This window comes from Poeciliopsis prolifica, unplaced genomic scaffold (assembly GCF_027474105.1).
Source record: "Poeciliopsis prolifica strain line A6 unplaced genomic scaffold, Auburn_PproV2 SCAFFOLD010, whole genome shotgun sequence".
In the NCBI taxonomy this organism is placed as follows: domain Eukaryota; kingdom Metazoa; phylum Chordata; class Actinopteri; order Cyprinodontiformes; family Poeciliidae; genus Poeciliopsis; species Poeciliopsis prolifica.
In genome coordinates this window covers 12,126,198-12,150,543 of record NW_026562385.1, presented here as the reverse complement: position 1 = coordinate 12,150,543, position 24,346 = coordinate 12,126,198, and the positions used below count along the sequence as shown (strand labels likewise).

At 42.0% G+C, this 24,346-nt stretch overlaps 1 protein-coding gene across 7 annotated transcripts in view; it reads left to right on the top strand.

Moving 5' to 3' along the window:
* Positions 1-24,346, top strand: part of caskin1 (CASK interacting protein 1) — a 91,153-nt gene that overhangs the window by 61,999 nt on the left and 4,808 nt on the right. For 2 of the 7 annotated variants that reach the window (XR_008606360.1, XM_055036232.1), the window contains exons 8-23: positions 645-753; positions 861-955; positions 1,992-2,109; positions 6,419-6,664; positions 10,813-10,917; positions 11,596-11,714; positions 13,602-13,683; positions 14,118-14,227; positions 16,662-16,772; positions 18,336-18,437; positions 19,547-19,685; positions 19,966-20,109; positions 20,265-21,451; positions 21,719-22,030; positions 22,264-22,828; positions 23,326-23,830. Coding sequence is in view for 6 of the 7 variants with exons in the window: in XM_055036232.1 (XP_054892207.1) it covers positions 645-753; positions 861-955; positions 1,992-2,109; positions 6,419-6,664; positions 10,813-10,917; positions 11,596-11,714; positions 13,602-13,683; positions 14,118-14,227; positions 16,662-16,772; positions 18,336-18,437; positions 19,547-19,685; positions 19,966-20,109; positions 20,265-21,451; positions 21,719-22,030; positions 22,264-22,828; positions 23,326-23,830 (4,049 nt within the window). In the remaining variant the exon portion in view is untranslated. The remainder of the gene's footprint in view (positions 1-644; positions 754-860; positions 956-1,991; positions 2,110-6,418; positions 6,665-10,812; positions 10,918-11,595; positions 11,715-13,601; positions 13,684-14,117; positions 14,228-16,661; positions 16,773-18,335; positions 18,438-19,546; positions 19,686-19,965; positions 20,110-20,264; positions 21,452-21,718; positions 22,031-22,263; positions 22,829-23,325; positions 23,831-24,346) is intronic. The other 5 variants (XM_055036233.1, XM_055036236.1, XM_055036234.1 and 2 more) reach the window with 5 other exon arrangements.

The window sequence follows — 24,346 nt, the reverse complement described above, 5'->3', positions numbered from 1 at the left end:
GCAGCTGAAAAATCAGATGCGGTTTGTAATTAGGAGGAGAAGCCAGAGGGGAATGTGGTTATGTTGTGCTGATGTCACCGAGGTGCATGCAGACAGCTGCAGTTATGAGTTCAGAGCACAGGAGACGTTATGCTTTCAGTTTTGTTAAGACAACTATAGTGCAGTGTAAGAGAAAATATGCTCTGAGTTTATTATTGTGCATTTTGTCATATAACAGCTGCAAGCATCAATGTGTTTTATCAGCACTTGATCTCATCAACACACATAAGGGCAACATTTTCAAGCCATGTCACTCTGATACTCACAATTGATTGATTGATTGATTGATTGATTGATTGATTGATTGATTGATTGACTGACTGACAGACAGACACATGGCTTATGTTGTCAATATTATGTTTGATCAGTTTACATTATTAGTACTATTTAATTTCTTAATAGTTTTTAGATATAATGTTTAGAAAAACCCACATGGTGGTGCAAATTAGCTGACGCTATAAGCACCATGATACCGGCGTGGGACTGCTGTTTTATTCAGTTTCTCTGTGTTATTGTGCATCTGTTCCTATCAAATAAACCCAATGAATAAATAACTAAATGAATAAATATGTAAACGCCCTGACGTGTCTTGCTCTGCCCTGCAGAGTGGGATCAACGCAGCTGTCAGAAACACCTACAGCCAGACTGCGCTTGACATCGTTTACCAGTTCACAGCAACGCAAGCCAGCAGGGAGATAAAACAGCTGCTGAGGGGTGAGACGGACAGAGAAAGCCGTCTTCCATAGCTGTGCTATAACAACCACAAAACCCAACATCGAATTCTCCGATGATAATGGAATTTGTTGTGTGTGACCTCCCAGATGCGTCAGCGGCGCTGCAGGTCCGGGCTCTGAAGGATTACTGCAACAACTACGACCTGACCAGCCTCAACATCAAAGCTGGAGACGTCATCACGGTAACACCCGATCCTGCAGCAACAAGGCATTAGCTGCGTTTCCATGATAGACGGGCACAAAATATTGTTGATGCTCTGCAAATGTCAAGAAAACACAATTGTGGCCTTCAAATTTAATAAGAAATGCCCATGAATAAGTTTGTTGACGCGATTAGTCATGAAAATACACACTCCTCCATTGTTCTCTTACCACTTCCTGTTGTCTTCTTCGTCGTTTCAGCCAGTAGAAACATCTGGCTGTTGATCATGTGACTTGCATGATGTGAAAAAAATGTTTCCATGGCAGTTTTATCAACAAACGTGTTTTTTTAAATGCCGTGTTTCCGTTAAGCATGTTAAATTTTTTGATTGGTTGACATAAATGGAGCGACTTGTTGCAGCTCACTGAGGATGTTAGAGCTGAGAGGAAGGAGTGAGACCTGAATGTCTTCATAACTGGAATTGCTGCAAGGCAACAGTGCTTCGACATTTGAAATGTCCACTTTTTTTTCCAGAAAATTTCAAAGATTAATCTCTGATTTTCAGAGCATTTTTGGTGAAAATGTAATCCTTTTTTTATTTCTACACCTACTACTCCGTCGTGAAATCCTAAAAATTAGCTTGATAGTGAAAAGGGTTTGCTGTTTGGGCACTACAATGAGAAACATAATCAGAATGCGAGGCTTGTTAAAGACCCGAAATCCGTTGTAGAAACGGCCCCGTTTGTCGAGGACATCAATAAATGCAAAAGCAGAAATGGCTTCAGCGTCTCCTGTTTACTACAAGCATATCTTACAGGAACATGTGCGCGCTTGTTGCCATCATAAATATCCATAAATATGAATGAGAATTAATTCAGCCTTTGGGTACTTATTACAGTTGCAACGAAGCCAAGCTGCGCTTGTGTCTTCCCTCAGGGTCTGGAGGAACAATTAGGCTGCAGTGTTGAATCTCTCCAGGGATGGAGGCAGTTTAGCCTGTTTGAAAAACAACTCGGTTACATGTTTCTTCTCATATTTGAACCTAAAAGCCATTTGTTAACTTTCACCCTTATCAGGTATTGGAGCAACATCCTGATGGACGCTGGAAAGGCTGTATCCATGACAACCGGACGGGAAATGATCGCGTGGGATACTTCCCATCCACTCTGGTCGAGGTCATCAGCAAGCGCACAGGTGTGTGTGTGTGTGTGTGTGTGTGTGTGTGTGTGTGTGTGTGTGTGTGTGTGTGTGTGTGTGTGTGTGTGTGTGTGCGCGTGTGCGTGTGTGTGTGTGTGTGTGTGTGTGTGTGTGTGTGTGTGTGTGCGTGTGCGTGTGTTTATGCGGGTGCCTTTGTGAGTGTTGGAGTGTGAAAGGTTTGTTAGACTTATTTTTAGATGTAAATATTCTGACAGAATCACAAGTCGACCATATGACACATTTGGGCTGGAAACCTAACTACACCGAGGGGAGTAGAATATCCCAGTGAAACAATTTTCCTGAACATTAGGCTACTTCATGCTTTCCTATCCATCCTTTTCACATTTAAATCATGGATTCGTGGTCTAGACACAGTAGAACTGCAGTGCTTTTGTCCCGATTCCTCGTTATCGCAGCTCCACAAGTCGCTCTTTTGCTCCTGTTCGACTCGTTTTGCTGTTGGCTCTTTAAATGTCAATGAGGCGCTTTGTTCCAACTCATTCGGCCATTTTTGTAGCTTGATGGCAGAAAAAACCGTTGCCTACCAGAACAGAAACTTTTTATTCCCAAATTGATCAGCAATGAAAGACTTGCCAATCCAACCAAGTTAGAAAATGCTACAATAATATGAATGGACACGTCTTGCAAGCAAGGCCTCGACGTTGTTAGCGGGTTAGCTAACATTCGCGCCAAGAACATGCCTGACTGTATGTGGAGGATGTGCTCCCCAAGGCAGAAATGGCTGGAAAAAAAGCCAAACTCTTCAATAATGGTTGTGTTCTCAAGGAGCTAAGCGCTAGCACACTGCGCTAACATAAGCAGAAGGCACAATGGCACTGCTAGCAAAAGACTGGCCAAGACATCATATTTACACACAACAACTTAACATCTTATATTAAGTTTGTTTTCATTTTAATGTTGTTTGCAGCTTCCAGCTGCGTTGTCTCCGTTGTTTCATAGACTGAAGGAACTTCAGCAAATCCTTCTCGATACGGCCAGGTGTTGCTGGCTGTGGTTGCTGAGGGACTTGTCCTTGAACAAAGAGGACTTTCCCCCCAAAATAAATATATTTCAAGACACTTCTAAGAGGTTTTGATTCTGAGCGACTCTGTGGGTTAATGCGGCCAAACACCGACAATTTTAGCTTTTTAACTTGTACCTTCAGCATCCTTTAATATGGACCAAAACATTTCTGTGACAAAACTGTGACGTCATTGTTGAGAAAACACAAGAAGGAACAGAGAAAATTCATTGGCTTGAAAAGTAAGACCTAAAGTTAATATAAGGGAGTCAATATAACCGAGTTGGGAGAGAATAAATTAAACTTATTTGCACTCTAAAAACTACCCTTTTATTTCAGCATAATCTTACTCTGAACCTCTTTTTTCCTTTGGGTCAGCTTTCTTCTTTAACATTATGCAAAGTAGGGGAGTAATAGAAGACAGAGGGATCTGTGACCCTGCATTGGTCCAGATTCAGCTCAGCCCTCAGGGTCTCTAACGGGTGTAGACCTGGGGACTGATGGCCATAGACAAAGGCTGGTCTTGTGTTAGGCGAATCATGTCTAACCTGTTGTGCATCGTTGAGGTTTTATGTTTTTGGATTCTTTTAAAATCATTTGGATGATCAGTTGGATTTCACTGAAATATTAAGTGTTAACACAATGGTAATGGGGTTAGGATGAGTTAAGTGTTTTAGCTTATTTACCAGTGATGCCAATAAGTATATAAAACTTGCGATCAAAATAATTGTTTGGAATTTGGGCCTTCATCTTTGAACCTAAATGTTTGAAAGTATTGTAATAGTTTCTAATATTATAAAATATAAAAAGAATATAAAATATAAAAAGAAAAGAAAAAAAAAAGGCATCACCTCCTCTGAAACAGTCCCAGTTTCACACCGTTTCTACTCAACACGAGGTGGAGTGAATATATGTGGAACTGCAGAAGACGTGAACCTCGAGTGTCAAGTATAAAAACTATTCATACTGTTTACAATAAGCACAAAAAGCAGCAACACGCATCAGCCATCATTTCAGTGGTTTAATGGGAAAACAGAATTCGGAAAGCGTCACTGCTCCAAATACCTCTGAAATAAAGCGGATAAGTGGAAATAGAACATTTTGTGTTCTTTTTTAAAGGAACTTCTGGTGAAATCTCCATATTTGACTCACATTAAAACGACCATCTTCATGCTTTATTCCCATCATATCAAACTGTTATTTTGAATCTTTGGGAGGTTGCACATTGAACATCCGTGCTCTCTGGCATCTTAGCACCGCCCTTCATCTTCTTTGAATGAGCTCCTTCTTGGTAACTTCTGTCAAGCACATTCAGATCCATCTCTATCGTCCAGGTTGGACTTAGAGGTCGTCCGTCCACTGAGGTGTTTTTAAGCTTTTATAGGTTTGTCCTGCTGTGTTTGTCTCAGCCTGTATATCTGTGGTCGTGACCTTTCCACTCAACGTTTGCCGTGACGATCTCCCTCCTGGCAACGTCCGTCTCTCCCGCACGAGACAATTTTAAATCAGTTGACCAATAAGTGGCTGCGACATGAAAACATTGGCCGAGTATAACTGATGTGCTAAATGCAGTGAAGGAAGGATGTAGTCGGCTTTGCTCAGATCGTGGAACGGTTTTTAGCAGTTTGCTAAAATATTGACTGACCTCTACAGATTTCTATTGATAGATTGATTGTGGTGTAAAAGTATGTAAGAATATTTTTTCAAATAAAGTGATGTTTAAAAAATATGGATTTAAGTTTGGCAATCTGAGCTGAGATCCATTAGCAACAGATGTGCTCAGCAGAAAGTTGTGGACAATTTCTTGTCTCCAGTTTTTACCAGCTTTGACCTACCAAATCAAATTTGTCTTCATGAATAAATTCAAACATAATTTTACTTTGTCTTCTTACCACAAGTGGTTTTCTATTATTTATGTTAATATTCCAGGTAACTTTAAGCTGCGAAACAAAGTTGTGCTTTTATTTTAAAGCTAAAACAAACGTTTGGAACTTTGTTTAGCTTCTGATGTTAGCAGTTAGCACCCTCAGTGCAGCTAGCAGTGCTAACTGTGTGTTTGCTACAGACGTTTTGCTCCTCTACAAACTGAATGAACTGCAGTCAGTCTTTTAATATCTCATTTTAAATGGCTTCATGGTTGTCTTTTTGTCCTCAGGCATTATTTTAAATGTCTCAATGATACTGGAAATAGCTAGCATTGAGTCGTGAAAATAGCTTACATTAAGCCTGCCATCAGTTTTTCTGCACATCTTTCCTTCCATTTATTTTTCACCCGATGACAATCTGCATAACCATCGTGTTGCTCTCCCTGAAGTCACCCAGATGCATTTTGAAGAAAATGCATTTGTCTGCTTTCACTTATTTGGCTGTTTTCTAAAATATGGGGCTGATCTTTACTGGATCAAAGAAGCAACAGTCTTTCCATGCTAAAGACTCTGGTACTTTGTCTGGCATCTGAAGTGAACTTCTTTACTTCCTTTTGAAATTGGGGGAAGTTGCTTTGGATGTTGCCGTTTCCACTGTGATACAAGAAAACAGACGTGAAAAAAGTTGATGGAAACACGACTTATTTTAGTAGTTTTGTCCTACATCTGAGTGTGGCAGGATGGACATTCGGTACCTCGACACAAATATTGCAGTTACGCAAACATATGGCCTGTATTATGAGATGCACCATTACACATCCCAGCTGTTAGATTGAGGCCATTTTGCTTTTCTCCGCACATTAAGACTGAATATTTAGGAACTTTTTTTTATACAATTTCCAAATGTTTTAATGAAGGTGTTAATGCAGCACTATGCACCAAGACATCATTCTGCTTATTATACGTCTATATCGTCTTTATAGAGATTTAGATCTATAGTGATTTAAATATTGCTCTGCTATAGCAAATGTGCTACCATGTAAAGACATAAGAGTAGACTCCTCATTTTGTGGTGATGTCACTCACTCCCCACACTAAACTCTCCGCACGTCTTCATACTGTACATTGCCCCCATCGTCCATGTTGGTTCTTCCTCCTATATTCCATCCCTGTGATTTTTTTTTCTCCATCAGTTGCCTGCTTCACCCTCCTTCTTCTCTTGGTTTGATTTCTAACCTCAGTTTTTGTTTTTTTAATTTCTATTATTCCCTCCTCTTTTTTTCTTACGTGTAATTCTCTGTTTTGTCGTTCGTCTGTGACGGTGGTTCACTGTTGGCTGGTTGTGTGTGTGTGTGTGTGTGTGTGTGCGTGCGTGTGTGTGTGTGTGTTTCCGTGCTTCGACACGGTGGGTGTTGTCTAGGTTTGGCCAGCACAGTCATTTGTACTCAACAATTTCAAAAGATACCGCTGGTTCCCCCGGCGACGGTTGCCCCTGCCAACGCGGTAGTCAACGGCAACGACACCACGTTCCATCAGATCCATATCCTGCCTCCACCGCCTCCTCCTCCACCACATTCCCATCAGCCACTGCTTCCACTTTTCACTTCCTTTGGGTATAACAGGTCGCCCGTGACAACCCCACAGGGAGACACACCCACTGCCCCAGGTATACACCCACTTTTCATTATATTATTATTATTATTATTATTATTATTATTATTATTATTATTATTATTATTATTATTATGTGTTACTGATGAAGATTTAATGGATGCTTTCCTCTTGTGTTTTCTACAAACTTGTGTCATGTTGAAACTGAAATATCTCAATTGATCAATTCGAATTCCTATCAGTGTTTTAATGGATTTTCTGAGAAGGCAGCCATTAAACTTTTCTGTTGTAGATCATTATTTCTCTAATTTTCTGTGTTTGTCATGCTGTTTAACTTTTTGTTCTTTACGGTTGTCATCTCCATTATTTAAGGACGAGCGGTTCTCAGTTTATATATTCCATTATATCCCACTTGAAAGCATGCAATTAGAATTTTGATACTTTAGGTGTGAGTAACGGGAATAAGGAGTTTTGTTTGTTTTTTATTAAACACTGCACATCTTCTGGCAGACTGGGTTTTTGTCTACCAAGCAGCAGGTCCAGCGCTAAATCAGAGCAGTTCTTCAGAAGATGGAGAACATCTGGACCATCACTAAACATCTTCCCACTTCATAGGCAAATTTATTATACATTCAGAAACAAGTGTTGACCGGTGAGCCGAACATGTCTTGCTAGAGATTTAAATTATTTATAGATTCTGATTATTTCAGGCACAAATATTTTAAAAAGGAAAAAGAAGATATGGGTATTTTAGCGGGAAGATGTCAAACAGAAGCTAAAATCAGCAGAAGGTCCACTGCTGACTCACATTATGGTCTAAAACCAAAAGCCATAAAATGTAAATTATAATAACATGTTGGCTTTGTTCTTGGCTAGGACCTCTTGATTAAATCTTGATGAAAATTAAAACTTGACACAAATGCAGGCCACACTTTTCAGATTTTTAGTATCAATAACTTCTTTTTTTTTCCCCCACTTCACAATTAATTGGTACTTTCTCTTAGACTATAAAAATGAAATCACAATAAAATCCATTGAGATTCCTGTTTGTAATGGACTAATAGCTGTGGATCACAATGATGAATCAGTCCATAGCTGGGTTAAAAAAGTGACTGTAGCGCCATCTTTGGTCTAGCACTGGAACTGCTTTGGTGAGAAACCCGAGGCGTCACTTCCTGGCTCATCTTTTTGGTGCCAAGCATGTCAGGATCAGAACTAATTGGACAAAAATGAACTTTTTTTTTTTTTACATTTCCAGTGACAGATTACATGATCACTTCAAAGAGTCAATAATTAGCCTTCTACGATTCGTGATGGATTATCTTAACATCAATTAGAGTCCATCTGGAACCATTTATTTGGCTTGTTTGTTATTATTTTTACCACATGGATTATTATTAACTATCATTATTCGCATTAGAAACAGGGATCTTTTTTCAGTTTCCCCGACTTTGCTTGTGATTCATTTGAATGTCTGGATTTCCTTTATTTTTATTTAAGTTTTTAATATTTTTTGCTCTTTTTTTCCCCACCACTTCCACACACAACTTTCTCCTGACCAGACAGTGTTTTCTGTTCCGTCCTCGTCTTGTGTTGTCGCCACGCTGGATCAGACTAACACTTCTACCCACCTTAACTCTGCACCCATAATACGTGTGTTTGCGTGTGTGTGTGTATACATGTGTGTGTTTGTTGCAGTTACGATGAGTCTGCCACAGTATAAAATCATCACCCTGTAATATCCACATTAGACGATGCCAGTTCACTTTGACGTAACAAAGAATAAAAACAAAATAAATGACGCTTTCCATTAAAAAAAGATAATTTCTTAAGGTTTTCTTTTTTTTTTTTTGCGTTTCATATGCTTTTGTGGCTCATTATTAACAGAATATTAATTTTTGTTGACTCGCAAGTGCAAATTACCTCAACGAAAACCCGCTGCAGCGGTGCAAAAATCAACAGTTGCGAAGGTGTAAAGTTTGTGAAACGTTGCTTTAAAAGTATCACCCATGATTCTCAGGTAAGGAACTGACATCCTATGACCCCCTCTGTTGCCTGGTTACCATTTTGTCACCTCCAAGAGAAAGAAAAAAAAATTGAGAACAAGTGGCTCCGTCTTATTCCCATTCAAAAGCGACGTTTGGCTTGTGAGTCAGGTGGAAGCGACCTTTTCCGAGGTCGCTAGGAGGAACTCGAAATGACCACAAGAAGGAGCTGTGTGATCACATGAAAGGAAATCAGACTTTATGATGTGTGTGTTTCCCTGGAGCGCTATTGGTTGCACATATAAACCATTATTAAGCCCTTAATAAAGCGGCCATAATGGTTTATAGCACTCTCCAAATGCACTACAGCCCCATTCTTAAAAGCCCCGACATATATAATCACACACCAATGGATGCATTATATATGTATGTGTATGTACATTTTTTGGCATATATGTGTATATACACAGGTATTGTATGTGTAAAGAACTGATGTATGGACAAGGAGTATATAAATGTTTTCATATATTTATATATATCTGCTGTCTTATTTTATGTGTGTGGGAGAGAGGAGGGAGTGAGAATGTGCGAGGATGAAGACGTGCTGCAGAGGTAGATTTGAAACCTGCTGTATCTGCTATGTTCATTAAGTCTGCACTAATTAGGGATCGGAAATCATTACCGTTTACTTCCCAAACATATCCTGGGAATTCAGAAAGATCAGGCACAATCGTCCCTTTCATGTCATCAGACAACTTTGACGGATTGCGGCACGCCCAAAGATGAAATTGTTCGTCTCCCATTAGGGTGTAAAGGCATCAGCTGCTAAGTAAACGTGCTAACGAAGAGACCGGCGAGCTGCGACAGTTGGCCCTGAGCGGCGTTCTCTTTGAGGCATTTTTAAAACACAGAGTGGGAACATGCTGCGCCTCACAAAATGATAAGCCGGGGGCTTCACAAACGTGCCATTTAAGGAGGAATGGTGAACCCAAAGAGCTCAAAGAAAATCAGCCGAAATTCTGTCTGCCAGAAACCGTATCAGGGATCGAGAGCGTATGACCTAGAAGATGCGCTGGTCAGATGAGATTAAATCAGATTCTTTTGAATGAAATTCTTGTTGGAACGTCCCAGTCAAAGTTCAAGTAAATCCAATGAAAAATTAATGGAGGGACTTGAAAATTGACATGCGTTAGTTTGCCCAGTGGACAGTGTTCCTTTGCAACAATAAGGCCAACCTTCGAATCATCAGTTACTTTCATCAGTTTTAATTAGTAGATACTGGAAACACAAATCAAGCTAACATTTGATCTAATGAAGATAAATAGGTTGTTGCTAATAAGCCTGTTCTTACCTAAACCTTGTGCTACTGTTCTCAAATTATAAAAATGGCAATAATTTATGACACATCAGGGACATATTAAGATATAAAGAACATAACAAAGTTATAAAATTATGAGAGTAAAGTTATATCACAAAAATTCAAGGATAAAGCTGCACTGGAGTAGTTGAAATAATACATCAGTTCAGTAGGTCAACATAGTCATATTATTATTCAAATTCAGAAGTACTTTTTTCATTCCAAAGAGAAATTAAATGTTGTTGTAGCTCATTAATTCATATTATTCAAGGAGTTATTGAAGAATTATTAGTTATTTATATAATAATATTAGTTATAGGTATAAGAATAAAGACACAGTATTACAAAAATCAAGTAGTGCAAGAATAAAGTCAAAATACTACAAGAATAATGTCATAATATTACAAGAATAGCGTTGAAATAATAAATGAATAAACTCATGATTTAAAAATTTAAAACATGAATTAATCTATAGAGCTTAATTCTTGCAATACTATCTAAATGTCTAGTAATATTACCGCATAGCATTACAAGAACAGTCGTACAAAAATAAAGTTGAAATAGTACAAGAATAAACTCATGTTTCAAGAATAAAGTACTAATATTATAAAGTCATAAAATTACATGAATAAAATTGTAATATTATGACTTCCCATAATAATGTGACTTTATTCTCGCAATTTTATTTACGTTTTTTATTTTCTCTGTCAGGCTCAAGTTACCCACCCAGCCAATAAAATAAAACCTTGAATGTAAAAAGTCTCGGTTGCTGTAAAGAGCACGTCTCTGCTTGGAAGTCGCCCGCTCCCTGTGCCACTTTAGAGGTCGGTTAGCGGTTAACGGTGGTGTTCTGTGTTGAAGGTTGTCGAGGCTCAGAGGCGAGTCCTCAGAGTTCTCCCACTCCATCCAGCGGGCCCCATGGAGGCTCCAACGAAGAGATCTGGGTTCTGCGCAAGCCCGTGGCAGGTAAATTAAGCCGCGTTGCGCTGAGCCCTCAACCTCTGACTCCTCCAAAAGTCTGAACAGAGCCAAACAGTATCTGACGTCTGTTGGTGAAAAACCCTTCCTGCCCAACGGTCCCCACTGTTTGAGCCGTCAGAGGATGGTGCTTGAAGGCATTCAGATACTTTTTGACCTGCTCCTGACAGTTCCCCCCTCCCATGTCCTGCTTCTCCCTCCATCTGAAGCCTAGCTGAGCTCAGTAGCCGTTTGTGTAGGCTGCAGGCATTTGCATCGGTCTACAGTCTGTGTAGAGAGCGAAAGATGAATAGAAGGAATAGTGTGCGTGTTTTTTGATGAGCGTGGAAGCAAGAGGCATGTCTTTTTTTCCCACTTTTGTGTTGGTCACTCAGTCATCTGTCGGCCTTGTCTGTCCGTCCTGTCCATCCAACCTCGCGCTGCCCAGTGCATTTCAACGGAGAGTCACACCACGAACACCGCAGCACCGAATACCAGCTAAACCTTTCTCTGTGTGTGTGTGTGTGTGTGTCTGCTGTGTGTGTTGTACGATACCTACACGCAACGATTGGGCAATTGCGTGGATGCGCGGTTGATTGGACATGTATGTTCCTGTGCACGCGTGTGTATGCGTGCGTGCGTGTGTGTGTGTGCGCGCGTGCATGCGTGCGTGTGTGTGTGTTACAGGTGGCGATCGCAGCAGCGTGGGGAGTTCTGGGAGTGTGACCAGTGTGAGGTCTTCAGGTAGCGGTCAGAGCGCCACCAGCGCGGCGCACATCCTCCACGCACAGGCTGAGGGCGTGAAGGTGCGACACATACACCGTAACACACATCTGACGCCACAGTTACAGCTACAGTGTCCAACTATCAGAATGAATTTTTTTTTCAAATTTGCTAAAACGATCATGTTTTTAGCAACAGTATAATATAACATAGATAACTAGTCTCCCTGGAACAGTAAGTTATTTCTCCCTGGAACAGTACGTGCTCATTGAGTAGCACGTACATGAGGATGATCGACAACGCGAAGACCCGCCTCCTAGCTCTGGTTGGTTGTTTTTGGTCGGGAGCGGTGCTTTTCTTCAGATGGCACTAGTAGCTGAGGAAAGAAGTGGACTGTTATTATTCTGTCTCATATTATGCTATCAATATATGTCAACAAATATGGAAAAAACAGATTTCTGGAAGAGTTACATATTTCACCTGTAAATCTTTAAAGTAGCAGTTTGATTATTTATGTTAGCACGTTTGTAATTATGCACCAAATAGTTGAGCAGCATGGAAAAGCGATTGCGTTGATCTAGCAAGTACAGAAACATGTATTTGTCTTTTTGTAAATCGTACGTAGAATGAAGTTGCACTGCACCATAGTTTTTCCAGGAGGCGCTGTTAGCAGATTTCACTCTCTTCCTTTTTCAGAAAATAATTTCTTTCATAAATGACTTCCTTCACATATATATATCATTGGTAACTTAATCTCATGCTGATTTTATGACTGTAAAATACCAGCAGAGCAATATCAAAGCATCAACCTGAGATATATCTTCAACATTGTTTTCCATATGGCAAAAATGATTGAACAAATCTTTAACATGCCTAATTTCCGATCACCAGTTTTAGTAAAACTCTTTCCTGAGAATGTTAGGCTTTTTTTTTATTAGCTCAAGCAGCACGCCTAGCATAACTAGCTATCATCAACAGACTTTGTGATTGTTCGAGGACCGGGCCTTTGACGCATTAATGTTGGTTAATGAACTACACAGGTTTTAACATGTTCAAACTTTCTTTTTCTTTTTTTTTTTTTACATACAAAGAATTTTTATTGTTGAGCTCATATCTCTATTTATTTAATAATTTAGCAGCAAAAAGGGTTTTCTTAAACTTCAGAGATATATTTTTTTGATTAAAATGCAATTAGCTACAATTAATGAACTACAGATCTTTCAAATATCTTGAATAAAGATGTCAATCTAGTCCCATCACTTGTTTATCCAATGCAGAGCATAGAACCTGATCCTAATTCTGGGAGATGGAGAATTTAAATGACAGGAAATTGAAAACTCAAAGAGGTCAAACAGCAAATTTGCTGTAAAGCATTCAGAGCTCCTCTTATCAGTTCAAGATGGTCAATACGGTTACGTTTAAATAAACCTTATAGCTGCTGTGCGTCCTCTTACTTCACTTTAATCATCTCTCTCACACTGTAAAACAGCAAACGTTTGAGGATATTTTACTCAGTAGAAGATCAGGTGTGGTAATAAGCACCTCGTTTGGTGAGACAGGGCTGTTACAGCGGCAGGTTGAATTTATAGCTCCCTGTTAAAAAAAAGTAAAATGCCAAACTTTGTTTTAAATGGAAATTGACCAGATTGCTTCGAGTCATTAACTTGCAGCAATCACTCCTACTGGAGTCCTGGCAGACATTGGCTTTATAGCCATTCCTCATAATGAACATGTATGTAGTGGCAGTGGAGAGGAATAACGCCCCTTTAACAGGAAGAAACCTCCAGCAGAACCAGAACCTGGCTCATTTGCAAGCCGCCATCTGCCACTGCCAACTGGGTTGAGGAGACAAAGAAGATGCACTCAAAAATAAGAAACAGAAATGGAAGTGAAAAGTTAATAGCATTAAGTCGTGAGATAGCCTTCCTTAATATATGAGCTTTAATGAGTCTCTCCATGTGTGTTTGCAGCTTTTAGCCACTGTCTTATCTCAGTCTACAAAAGCCAAGGAGCATCTGATGGAGCAGTCCAAGTCGGTGGACCAACCTGCAGGTCAGAGGAAGCAAATATTGCTGAGATACTTATACCAAGTTGGGGGGAAAAACAGGTGGAAACATAAGAATTTGGTGAAAAAAAAGAGAGATTTTGATTAGATAACGAAAGCCTTAAGGCTTTGGCCTTTTACGTAATGTCATCATATCACTTCTAAACACACACAGCTCTTGGCTTGTTCAGCAGACAGATGGCCAAGGCAGGGGATGTAGGAGGAAGTGTAGAACGGTATAATTGGTTCAGATTGTGTTTTATGTCTTGGAAAGCAAGAGTCTGATTGGTTGTTTGGCGAAGCAATCAGACAAGGCAGATATTTGAGTGTGAGGAGGGTAAAGGTCAGAGACCTATCCAGAGAAGTTATCTGTTGGTGGACGACAGCGTCCAAAGATTGGTCGACAGCTTGTCACCAGCCAATGATTTCTCTCCGCCGTCAGGCTCTGCCAGCTCCTCTCGGACGTCCAGCCAATCGGGCTGTCCGCTTCACGAAGCGCCGCCTTACGATGCCACGGCAACCAGGAAGGGGGAGGTTCCATGCGAAGGGAAGGTAGGACAGTCCTGATTCCCCACAGATTCAGTCTTCAGCAAAAAAAAAAAAAAGTCCTACTCAGTCAGTCGCCACCATGGGCTTCTAACTGCATCGTGATGAGGATGTAGCTCCACAGTCACCTCGAGCCCACTCGTACACACACACACACACACGCCCTCATGCATTAATACAACACACACCAACATGTCCCAGCGGTTTCTCTCGCAGCTGGCGTCGTCCGTGCTGCGAGTTTTCGGATGCAGTCACGACACGGTGAGTGCGTGTGTGGGTCTCATACGAATCTCTGCTCTATGATTCTAGCGTGTTTGTGTGACTTCATCATCCACTCCTTTCAGTTGCAGCTTCTCTTCTTCCATTGCAGCGTTTGTTTTCTTTTACCTTTGGAAAGAGTCTTAGGAGTCACTGCGCCACTGGCAAACAGAACTTTGACTGAGACAATGGTTATTGCTTGCGTGTGTGTGTGTGTGTGCGTGGACATGTGTGTGAGTTGTGGCAGGTGCCCAGGAATTGTGGGAGGAATCTCTCGGCACAAAAAAGTGTGAAATCTGATCTTACACCGTTCAGAATTGGATGCCATTTTCTGGCTTAGTGTCAATTTAGCTTCACGTCTAATTGCATATTATTATTTTAAGTTCTGAAGCGACGCAGCGAATTTTTGCTGGCGAAAGTGTGCGTTACTCGCCTGCGGTATTTCTGTGTGCTGCTATGTAAGCCATGTTCTGATGACCATCTGTTAGCTAGAGTGGAATCCTGACTCCTCGCTGGCCAGCCTCCCGATGCTTCCATCAGCAGGGAAACATGGCAGAGAGATGAGAGGGAGAGCCAGTCGTGATATAGAGGGAGAGTAGAAGACAAGATGCACCACAAGAGCAAAAATGAGTAGAAACAGCATTACAGATGCTGACAGCAGAAATGGACTCTGAAAACAAAACACTAATCTGGCCATTTTAAGAACATCTTCCTCTCATTTTCAGACTTGCGGCTAATAAATATCAAATGATTCTTTCAGTTGTGATTGTTTTCTAAAAACTCAGAAGATCCAATTAGACAAGAGCCCATTAATTGCTGAGAATACTGAAGTTTGTTTGTGGATTTAACAGTATTAGACTCATTGCCTTTGTCAATATTACTTTAATGTTGAAAAAACACAACTTTGCAATTTAACTGCACTCATTTAGAAAGGAGTGCAGTTAAAATCACATGTGAGTAAGGTTCATTAAAAGTCATGGTGGCAACAGATGTAAACATGAGAAATGTATTTTAGCCAGATTCAAACTGGTGTGACTCGTCTGATGCAAAAAAAAAAAAAAAACCCAGATAAAAAACGCGTTCTCATCACAGTTTTGCCAAATGCATCGATTTTGGTACGACGGAATAAACGCCTCATGCTTACCCAAAATCTTTTATTAAAGTTTTATTCAAAATTGCCGTGTTTCCACTCAGAAAATGTACTTTTGTAAATGTAGTTTTCTAATTCTACATTTTTACGCTTAAGAGAAACAAAGTTTTGCGTACATTTGTCTACAAACACAAAGAAATATCAACTGCAGTTTTTTGTAGTGTGTGTGTGTTTTCTGTCTCTGCTTACAGAGCACACCTCTACGTGCATGAGAACAGAAATCAAGTAATATAGACTCATGGACTGTCTCTATGTAAACATCACTTTGACTGACTGCAATTTTTTAGAATTTTGTGGAAATGTGGAAATGTTTTATCTTGAAGCCTCAAAGTGAAGAGCACCTGAGCTGCATGGTGCACTTGCTGGCACCCTGAGTAACGTGACATAAATATTATACTTCTATCAGATATTAAAAACTGGCCCCTCTGTGTAATTGCAACATATTTATGGTTGGTTTATCCTGCTACGTGGGATGGTCTGCTGTTTGACGACACAATCCCATTCCCTGAAGTTACGCTAACTGAGCTAACGGCGCATTTTACTTAAAGATTTGAAACGTCTCTTGCTTGTGTTTCATGGGGAAAATGTTATGAAGCAAAATTTGACCCAAGAAAAGTTTGTTTTAAAGTATTTTAAAACTTTATCAGCACTGTCGATAAGTTTTAGAATCACCACAATCAGTCTAAAAACCAAGGAAGAAGAGATTGGTCTCTCCTCTTCCTAACTTTAGATTCATTTTCACTACAATGCCAAGAAAGCCCACATGGGGCTAATTTATCAATTTAGGAGAAAGTCAAGTTAAAAGACCAGCCACTTTCTGTATTTATCTAAATCCGTAGAACACATGGCACCTTTTAACATTCATAAATGACCAATAATCACAGATTCGACCTGCAAGCTCGACGTTGAAGTGATCATTCAGTTACAACTCAGAAGTGGCCGCTGTGTGACCCCGTTTGGCTGATGAGAAGTGGCTGTGAAGCAGCAAACACGGTGCTAGTGACCGCATGCCCCCTGTCTTCTCTCCCGTAGAGCTCAGAGGCCGTTGTCCAATGGCTGAGCGACTTTCAGCTGCAGGTCTACGCTCCAAACTTCCTGGGCGCGGGCTATGACCTGCCCACCATTAGCCGAGTGACCCCTGAGGTAAGGCTACTGAACCCTGAACCCCAGAGAGCTCACACCTCCTGCGCCAAGGACCTCAGTGGAAACAAGTCTGACAGACTTTGCTTCATGCTGTCCTTGATGTTGTCCAGATGCATGTATATAATCTTCCACCTTTGCAAAAATCTCATGAATACAATTAAACATCGTTATGAACATGAGCCTCCCTCACCTCCCCCGTTGTTCTCTGCATCCTGTCACACCTGCCCCAGGTCATCTTTTGTTGTTTTACCCCTTTGCTGGTATTTTTCAGATGTTTTAAAAAAAAATTCATGTAATGTTGTAGCTGTCATGACGGCCCTGGCAAAAATGAACAATAAATCAGTCTTAAAAATCAAAATAAAATCCATATAAATATCGGAATCCTTGCAGATGAATTTACAGGTTTATTTGCGTGAGTCAAATGTGTTCAAACCAGTTTTACTTTTGCTTCAAACCTCTAAACCTCACACAAAGGAAGCTACCTAGCAGGCTGACATGACTCGGCCCTATTTAAATGAAGAGTGGCGCATGCGTCTGGCAGAAGGTTTGCCCACTTGTTACAATTACAATTTGATGTTTTTCAACATGTTTGCAACTTGCAGAATGTGCCAAAAAACATTTTGTCTGCTGAAAGTAATTTTTCCCCACATAGAAGGAAAAATATAATTGCTATTTGTACAAAAAATGATGTTAGGGACGTCACAGAGGGTGGAATTCATTATGTATTTTTAAATGTTTTTTTTCTAATTAAATTCTTTTAAACGTATTTCAAAGATCACATCAAGCGTCATAAAAGCAAATGACTCCGCTCCACTTGACCTCCTGACCTTTTCTACCCTGTGGCTGCTGCCTCCATAGCAACCTTATTGACAATCCCCACCATGCATGTCACTATATAAATAATTTTCAGTGGTTATAAATTATTTATATGAATATGCACTCTGTATATGCTGAAGTAAGGTTTAGGGCTTAGATTGAACAACCTTTCTTAAAAAAGCTGAAGGACTCCATTAGTGATTTGTCCTCTTGAGTTGTTTTGTCCACACAAAAATGAGTTGTCCTATCAATGATGTGGCGTGTGGGTCTGTGTGAATGTGTGTTGTTGATGTTTTACTGTAGAAGTGTCTCCCTGTGTGTTTACAAAAACTATATCTGAGTTCCGTCATCAGAAGTCAGGCAGCTTTGGACGTTTAGACACTTCCTTTCATTGCGGACGCTTGTGCTCGTCTTCCCTTGCCTTTCATTTGATCTGCGGTCATTTGCATCATCATGCTATTCCTACCGATTTCCAGAAGCTTCCATCAGGTGTCACGCCGTCCCATGTCTTCCCTCTGTGAGCATGTCTGGGTGAGAGAACGAGAGAGAAACACTGCCGGACTCTTGGACTCATGATACGACAGTGCTGTGGAGGAAAATGCAATCAAAATCGGATCTTAACGTGTTTGCTTGTGTGTGTGTGTGTGTGTGTGTGTGTGTGTGTGTGTGTGTGTGTGTGTGTGTGTGTGTGTGTGTGTGTGTGTGTGTGTGTGTGTGTGTGTGTGTGGGGGTGTGTGTGTTTGTTAGGATCTGACTGCTATCGGAATAACCAAACCTGGTCACAGAAAGAAGATCACATCAGAGATCAACAAACTGAGCGTCACAGAGTGGCTGCCAGAGCAGAAACCTGTGAGTAACAGCCTTTGCTTTTGATAGTTATGTTTTTTATGAGCTATTTTTTATTATTTTATGCTTTGATGCTTCTCAGACTAAACAAACTGATTCTATTGTATATCAATAAGGGGTCTAATCTGGTTACATAAAGACGATCATCATAAATAGTAATAGTGGCACATAGTTGTTTTCGGAACTTTTTCTGAACACGGAGGGAGAGTTTCGTTTTCATACTTATTACATTACTTGTCATGTTACAACCAACAACTTAAAAGGAATCAGATTAACTTTAAAAAAAAAAAATCTGAAGTATGCCTGGAATTTCTTTATATATATAAAAAAAACATGTATTATATCTTTTACCAGTTTTCCGTATGTTGAAACAAAAGCCACTGCAGGCTGAGTAGGTTTTGGTATCATATGGTATTATATTGTATATAAGCCACGGTTTTGTGTTTTCGTACATATTTTTAGAATTTATCACAGTGAATTACGGTTCAATCGAAACAAAATACACTCACAGAATGACGCGAAGCAGAATAATGATCTAGTACAGGGGTGTCAAACTCCAGTCCTGGAGGGCCGGTGTCCTGCAACTTTCAGATGTGCCTCTGCTGCACCACACCTGAATAGAATATTAGATCATTAGCAAAGCTCTGGAGAACAAGGAGGAGATAATTAAGCCATTTCATTCCAGTGTTTTGTGCCTCTGGCACATCTAAAAACTGCAGGACAGCGGCCCTAGAGGACTGAATGTTGACACCCCTGATCTAGAATGATGATTGCAGAATTAATAATGACAGTCAAAAGAAAAGTTTGCAATAAAACTCTCACCCATCTATCTGTTGGCCACGCTCACCTCTGGTAAATGATTTGTGACCCCAAGCCTTGGTAATCACCTGAGGTGCAGGAAAACATGAACACCTGCACATGATGCAAAAGATTTTTACTTCTAAAATGAATTTAAAGCTGTGTTTTTTGTTTTCCTCTTTGCAGTTATTGTATTGGCTGCTTTCTTTTGCCCCTTCACACAAAACCCCAATAAAAATACACAGAAGTTTCAAGTAATATGACAAAATGTTTAAAAGTTAAACTGGTGATTGACTGATTCACCATGACTGCAGAGCAACCTGGGGGAATGGTTGTCGGCCATAGGTCTGAGCCAGTACCACCAGGTGTTGGTGCAGAACGGCTATGAAAACATCGACTTCATCACAGACATCACCTGGGAAGATCTGCAGGAAATAGGCATCACCAAGCTGGGTAAGATATGTTAGCATGTGTCAACAATCTATGTTTTCCTTCTGGTGTTTTGAAGACTTTGTGCTGAGGCGTTCGTGCACAACAGATCTCTAAAATAATCTAAAATTGATACAAATATTGCTAATTAGCATTGTCAATTTGCCTGATAGTATCTTTCAGTGTGGGCTGGGTTGCCTGTTGAAAAGGCTTTGCAGGTTAACCAGTTGCTAAAGAGTTAAAGGAATGTTTAAATAAGTGGGTTTTGTTCTGATGTGACCTCTGTTAAACTGTAATGCTAAAGGTCACCAGAAGAAGCTGATGCTGGCCGTGAAGCGGTTGGCTGAGATGCAGCGCAGCTCAGATGGGCGGGGCTCCCTTCGAAAGAAGCCGCCGCCAATCACACAGCAGCAGGAAGTCATCTCTGTGGACAGCCCGCCCCCAGATGGTGAGCACGGTACAAATAGATTTTAGTTTGTCTTAGCTTCTTAGTTTCCTTTAGGCTGCCTTGAGGTCCAGCCCTCACACAATAGAACAATACCCAATCACTCCTGTATCCTACGCAACTGAGAATAACTAATGAAAATCTCATTCTCCTTCCAGAGGTCATCATGTCTCCAAAGATGAGTACCTTCCAGGACAGTGAGTTGAGCTCAGAGCTTCAGAATGCCATCATTCACCCAGGTCAAGAGGTCAGAGTTCAGCGAACTCGCACCTTAAGTAAGGACCACGACGACATGATCACTGGAGGTGGTGGGCCGCCAAAGAAGGAGGCACGGACGGTGAGGCAGCAAAGCAGCCAGGGAAGCTCCTCGTCCCACAGAAGCAGCGTTTCTTCACAAGGAAAACACCGTCACTCTCACAACCAGCCAGCACCTCCCTACACGCCGCCACATACACCCACCAAGACCAGGACTTCGTCCTCCTCTTCCACCTCCTCCGTTCAGAGCAGCGCTTCCCCACAGAGCAAAACCAAACCATCACCCCAGGCAATACAAGGGGAGCAGTCTCCCCTGCACTCACACCAACCTCAGTCTCCAACCCACCGTGGAGCCCCGTGTCAAATCCCCCAGCAGCAGCCGCAGCCTCAAGTTCAGCAGCATCAGCCCCATCCTCAACACCACCCGCAGACACAGGTGATGGAGGTCAGAGAAAGCCCACAGCAGCAAGTTCCACACCTCTGTCTACCACCCGAAGCTGAACTGGAAGAGGCTGAGGGAGCGGAACCTGTGGCCCTCAAGAAGAAACGTGCCCACAGCCTCAACCGATACGCCGTGTCAGACGGGGAGTGTGATGAGAAAGTAGGAGGTGGAGATGGAGAAGGAGGTGGAGGAGAAAAGGAAACAGAAGTTGTAGTAGTTCAGACCTCTGCAACTGCAAGAGCGGACGGAGTGAAATACGCTACGGTGACCCACCGCGTGAGCCGCAGCCATTCAGTCCGCAACCAGGAAAAGACTGCCGGCCGCAGCCACACACAATCCTTTGCTTTGCGTCAGAAGAAGAAGGGTCCTCCACCACCCCCACCCAAACGCTCGAGCTCTGCTATCTCCAGCTCCAACTCCAACTTGATGGAGGCAAATACACAGCAGCAGACACACACCACCACTGGAGGGATGCTGGATGTGCCTTACCACCAACAGCGGAGGGCCAGCGACCTGGGGGTGTCTGTGGAGACAGCTGCAGTGGAGACCAACAGCATGGGCAGTGTGAGGAGCATTGCTGCCATGTTGGAGATGTCTTCCATAGGGGGTGGGGCCAAAGGCATGGCACTGCAAAAGAATTACCTGCAGGTACACATCTGCCTCTCTATAGCAGATTACTTACACTGTTTTGGAAAAACATTGATAATTGTTGACGGGATTTGCCAGGTTGCAACCAGTGATGTCCAAAGTGGCTGGCAGTTGTGCCTTTAACAGATTTTCAATTTCTTTTTTGCAAGTAGGGAAATTTGTGGCCCCTTAAGTTGAGTTGCTGCAGGTTTATACGTAATATAAGATTCAGATTCTCGATCCTAAAGAACAAGCAAAAAAAAACTTTTCAATTTCACTGTCATTCAGGTGGGAAAAAGCCGGGAGGCCATTGGCCTGGACGGCGAAGTGGTGAACAGGCGGCGAACCATAAGTGGACCCGTGAGCGAGCTGGTGGAGGCGGCCAGGCGGGAACAACCGACTCCACTGGATTTCGCCCCGACCTCCGCCCAACCTCAACCTCAGTCCCCCCCTCCCCTTGTGAACTCCTCTTCACCTCACCCTCCATTTTCCCCGGTTCCCTGCTCAGGAGGGAGTGGTAGCTCCTCGGAGAACCTTCCATTCGCAGAAGAGGGAAGCCTCACCATCCGCCGCCAAGCTCGAGGAGAAGGAGAAGGACAGGTAACTATCTAACTATCTGTATATATATCTGTTTGTCTACTCGTCAGTCAGTCTTTTCTACTCTACATTATCTGCGTAATGTTCTAAAAGTCAGTGTGCTCTGATGTGCAAAGCTACAGTTGAAACTAAAGCGCCTGCTCAGCTTTTATTGTCGTTTCCATTTATCTTTGTTCATGCTTTGACTGTTTGTGCAAGAATGACCTTTTATCATGAATGTATGAACTTTCCGTTAGTGTGTATTTTGTGTTTGTCTGCAGGGTGACGGCGACGCCCCCCCGGGAGACGGGGGCTTCACCCTGGAGGACACCCCTGAAGCCACAGGAACCTTAAAGCGACGGCCTCGTATTTCCAAGTCCCACCCCAACGGTTCGGATTTCACCCTTCAGGAGTCGTCCACCGTAAAACGCCGGCCCAAGAGCCGTGACAAGGAACCCGAAGGCTTCGCAGAAATGGCCGCTGCCAATGGGGAGGTGGTTGGCACCGGGCATCCCAACACCACACAGCCGATGCCGTACCAGAATGGCACAGCCACCGTAAAACGCCGCCCACCATCTGAAACTGGAGTAACTGAACAGCCGCAACCTCAGCAACAAGTGACCCCGACCCCCTGCAGGGACAGCACCGACCAGGGAGCTCCTGCAGTGAATGAAGGAGGCCCTATGAGGAAACCAAAACCTCCGGTCTCCCCGAAACCCGTCGTGGCACAGATAAAGAGACAAGGAGGCCCACAGACCTCACCACAGGCCACCCTCAATAAGAGAGTCCCCCTGCCAGGGCCAGGGACCCCTGGAAGTCCAGGTACTCTGTCATGTACCATGCCATGATTTTCAGAAGTTCCCTTGCATGTCATTTTCATTGGGGCTTTTAATTATGCATTACAATTAATTTACAATGATCTTTATAACCTCCATATTGAAGCTGGAACTTACAATTTGTTCTATAACTGTCGACAATCGACAACAAATTTTTGTTTATGTCCTAAAATATTTTATTTCAAAAATCTTAACATTGTTTATTCAATATTACATCTTGGGGAAAAACAGTTTAATTGACTCATTAAAAGTCAAATTGAATTCAATATCCATGAGGTTTATGAAAGCTTCTGAAGTTCTGACAAGAGCCATACTCTCTCCATAAATAGCTTTAGCAAGCAGTGGCCCTAAATGTTATTGCACAGCTTTTCTGCTGTGCAATATTGATTTTCATGTATTGATTTTATACAAGAAAATGTTCACAGCACACGTTCCTGCTTTATTCTTTTTAACATGACTTTTTTTTTTCTCCTCTGTGTGTAGTGGAAGGAAAGAAGATCCCTCCACCGGTCTCACCGAAACCAGCACCCCCACCTACGGCGCCAAAACCGGCCAAGCTGATCCACTCTATGACAAGTCCCGCCTCCCCGACTTCAGTTTCCACCCAGGTCAAGCAGCACTCTGTGGTGGCACGGCAGACCAGTTCACCTACTTCCTTCCTGCCATGTAACACCTCCAACCCTCCAGTCGCCAAGCCGACAAGCCCTTCTTCTCAAAGCCCCCACACACCGCAGACCCCCACCACCCCTCAGACGCCTCAGACGCCTGCGACTCCCAGCCCAACGCCGCCGCCCGTAAAGCCCCCCCGCTCCTCCATTGGGGGCGTGTCAGTGGACAGTGGGATTGCAGGAGGAGCCGTCACACCACAGGCCTCCACAACAACAGACTTTGGTGTAGACTCTTTGGTGCATCAAAAGCTGGAAGAGACGAGCGCATCCCTGGCTGCTGCTCTGCAGGCTGTAGAGGACAAGATTCTACGGCAGGACGAGTATGAAGCACACACACCTACATACAGGGATTTGTAGTTTAAGAGACCATTTTGACTTCTGTGGTGTTTATGGGGACATACCTTTCCCTTCATATATATACTTTATAAAGTAAAGTTACAAACTGCAGCTTCAATTTCACTTAGAAGTGGACGGGGTCAGGAGGGACGTGGTTTAGAGCTGCTGCTGATTTACTCACCTGTTGCTAAGTGTAGTAAAAGGGACAGGTGTAAGCTAAATATGAATATCTTGATCATTTCTTTCCTTAATTTATTAATTTATTTAATTTTTACTGCGAAAAAAAAACTATAGAAAACACAATATAATTAATTTTGTAATTGACAGGACCCCATTTTTTTAATGTCTATGAACAAAAAAATTAATAAATTGCAGAGGGCCCCCTACTGATCAGGGGCCCTTGGAATTGTCCTAACTTTTCCCCGCCACCCCTGGGTACGGAATAGCAGTGTATCATCTATGTAAAAGCATACTTTCCTTTCAGATTCCTTAACCCAGAA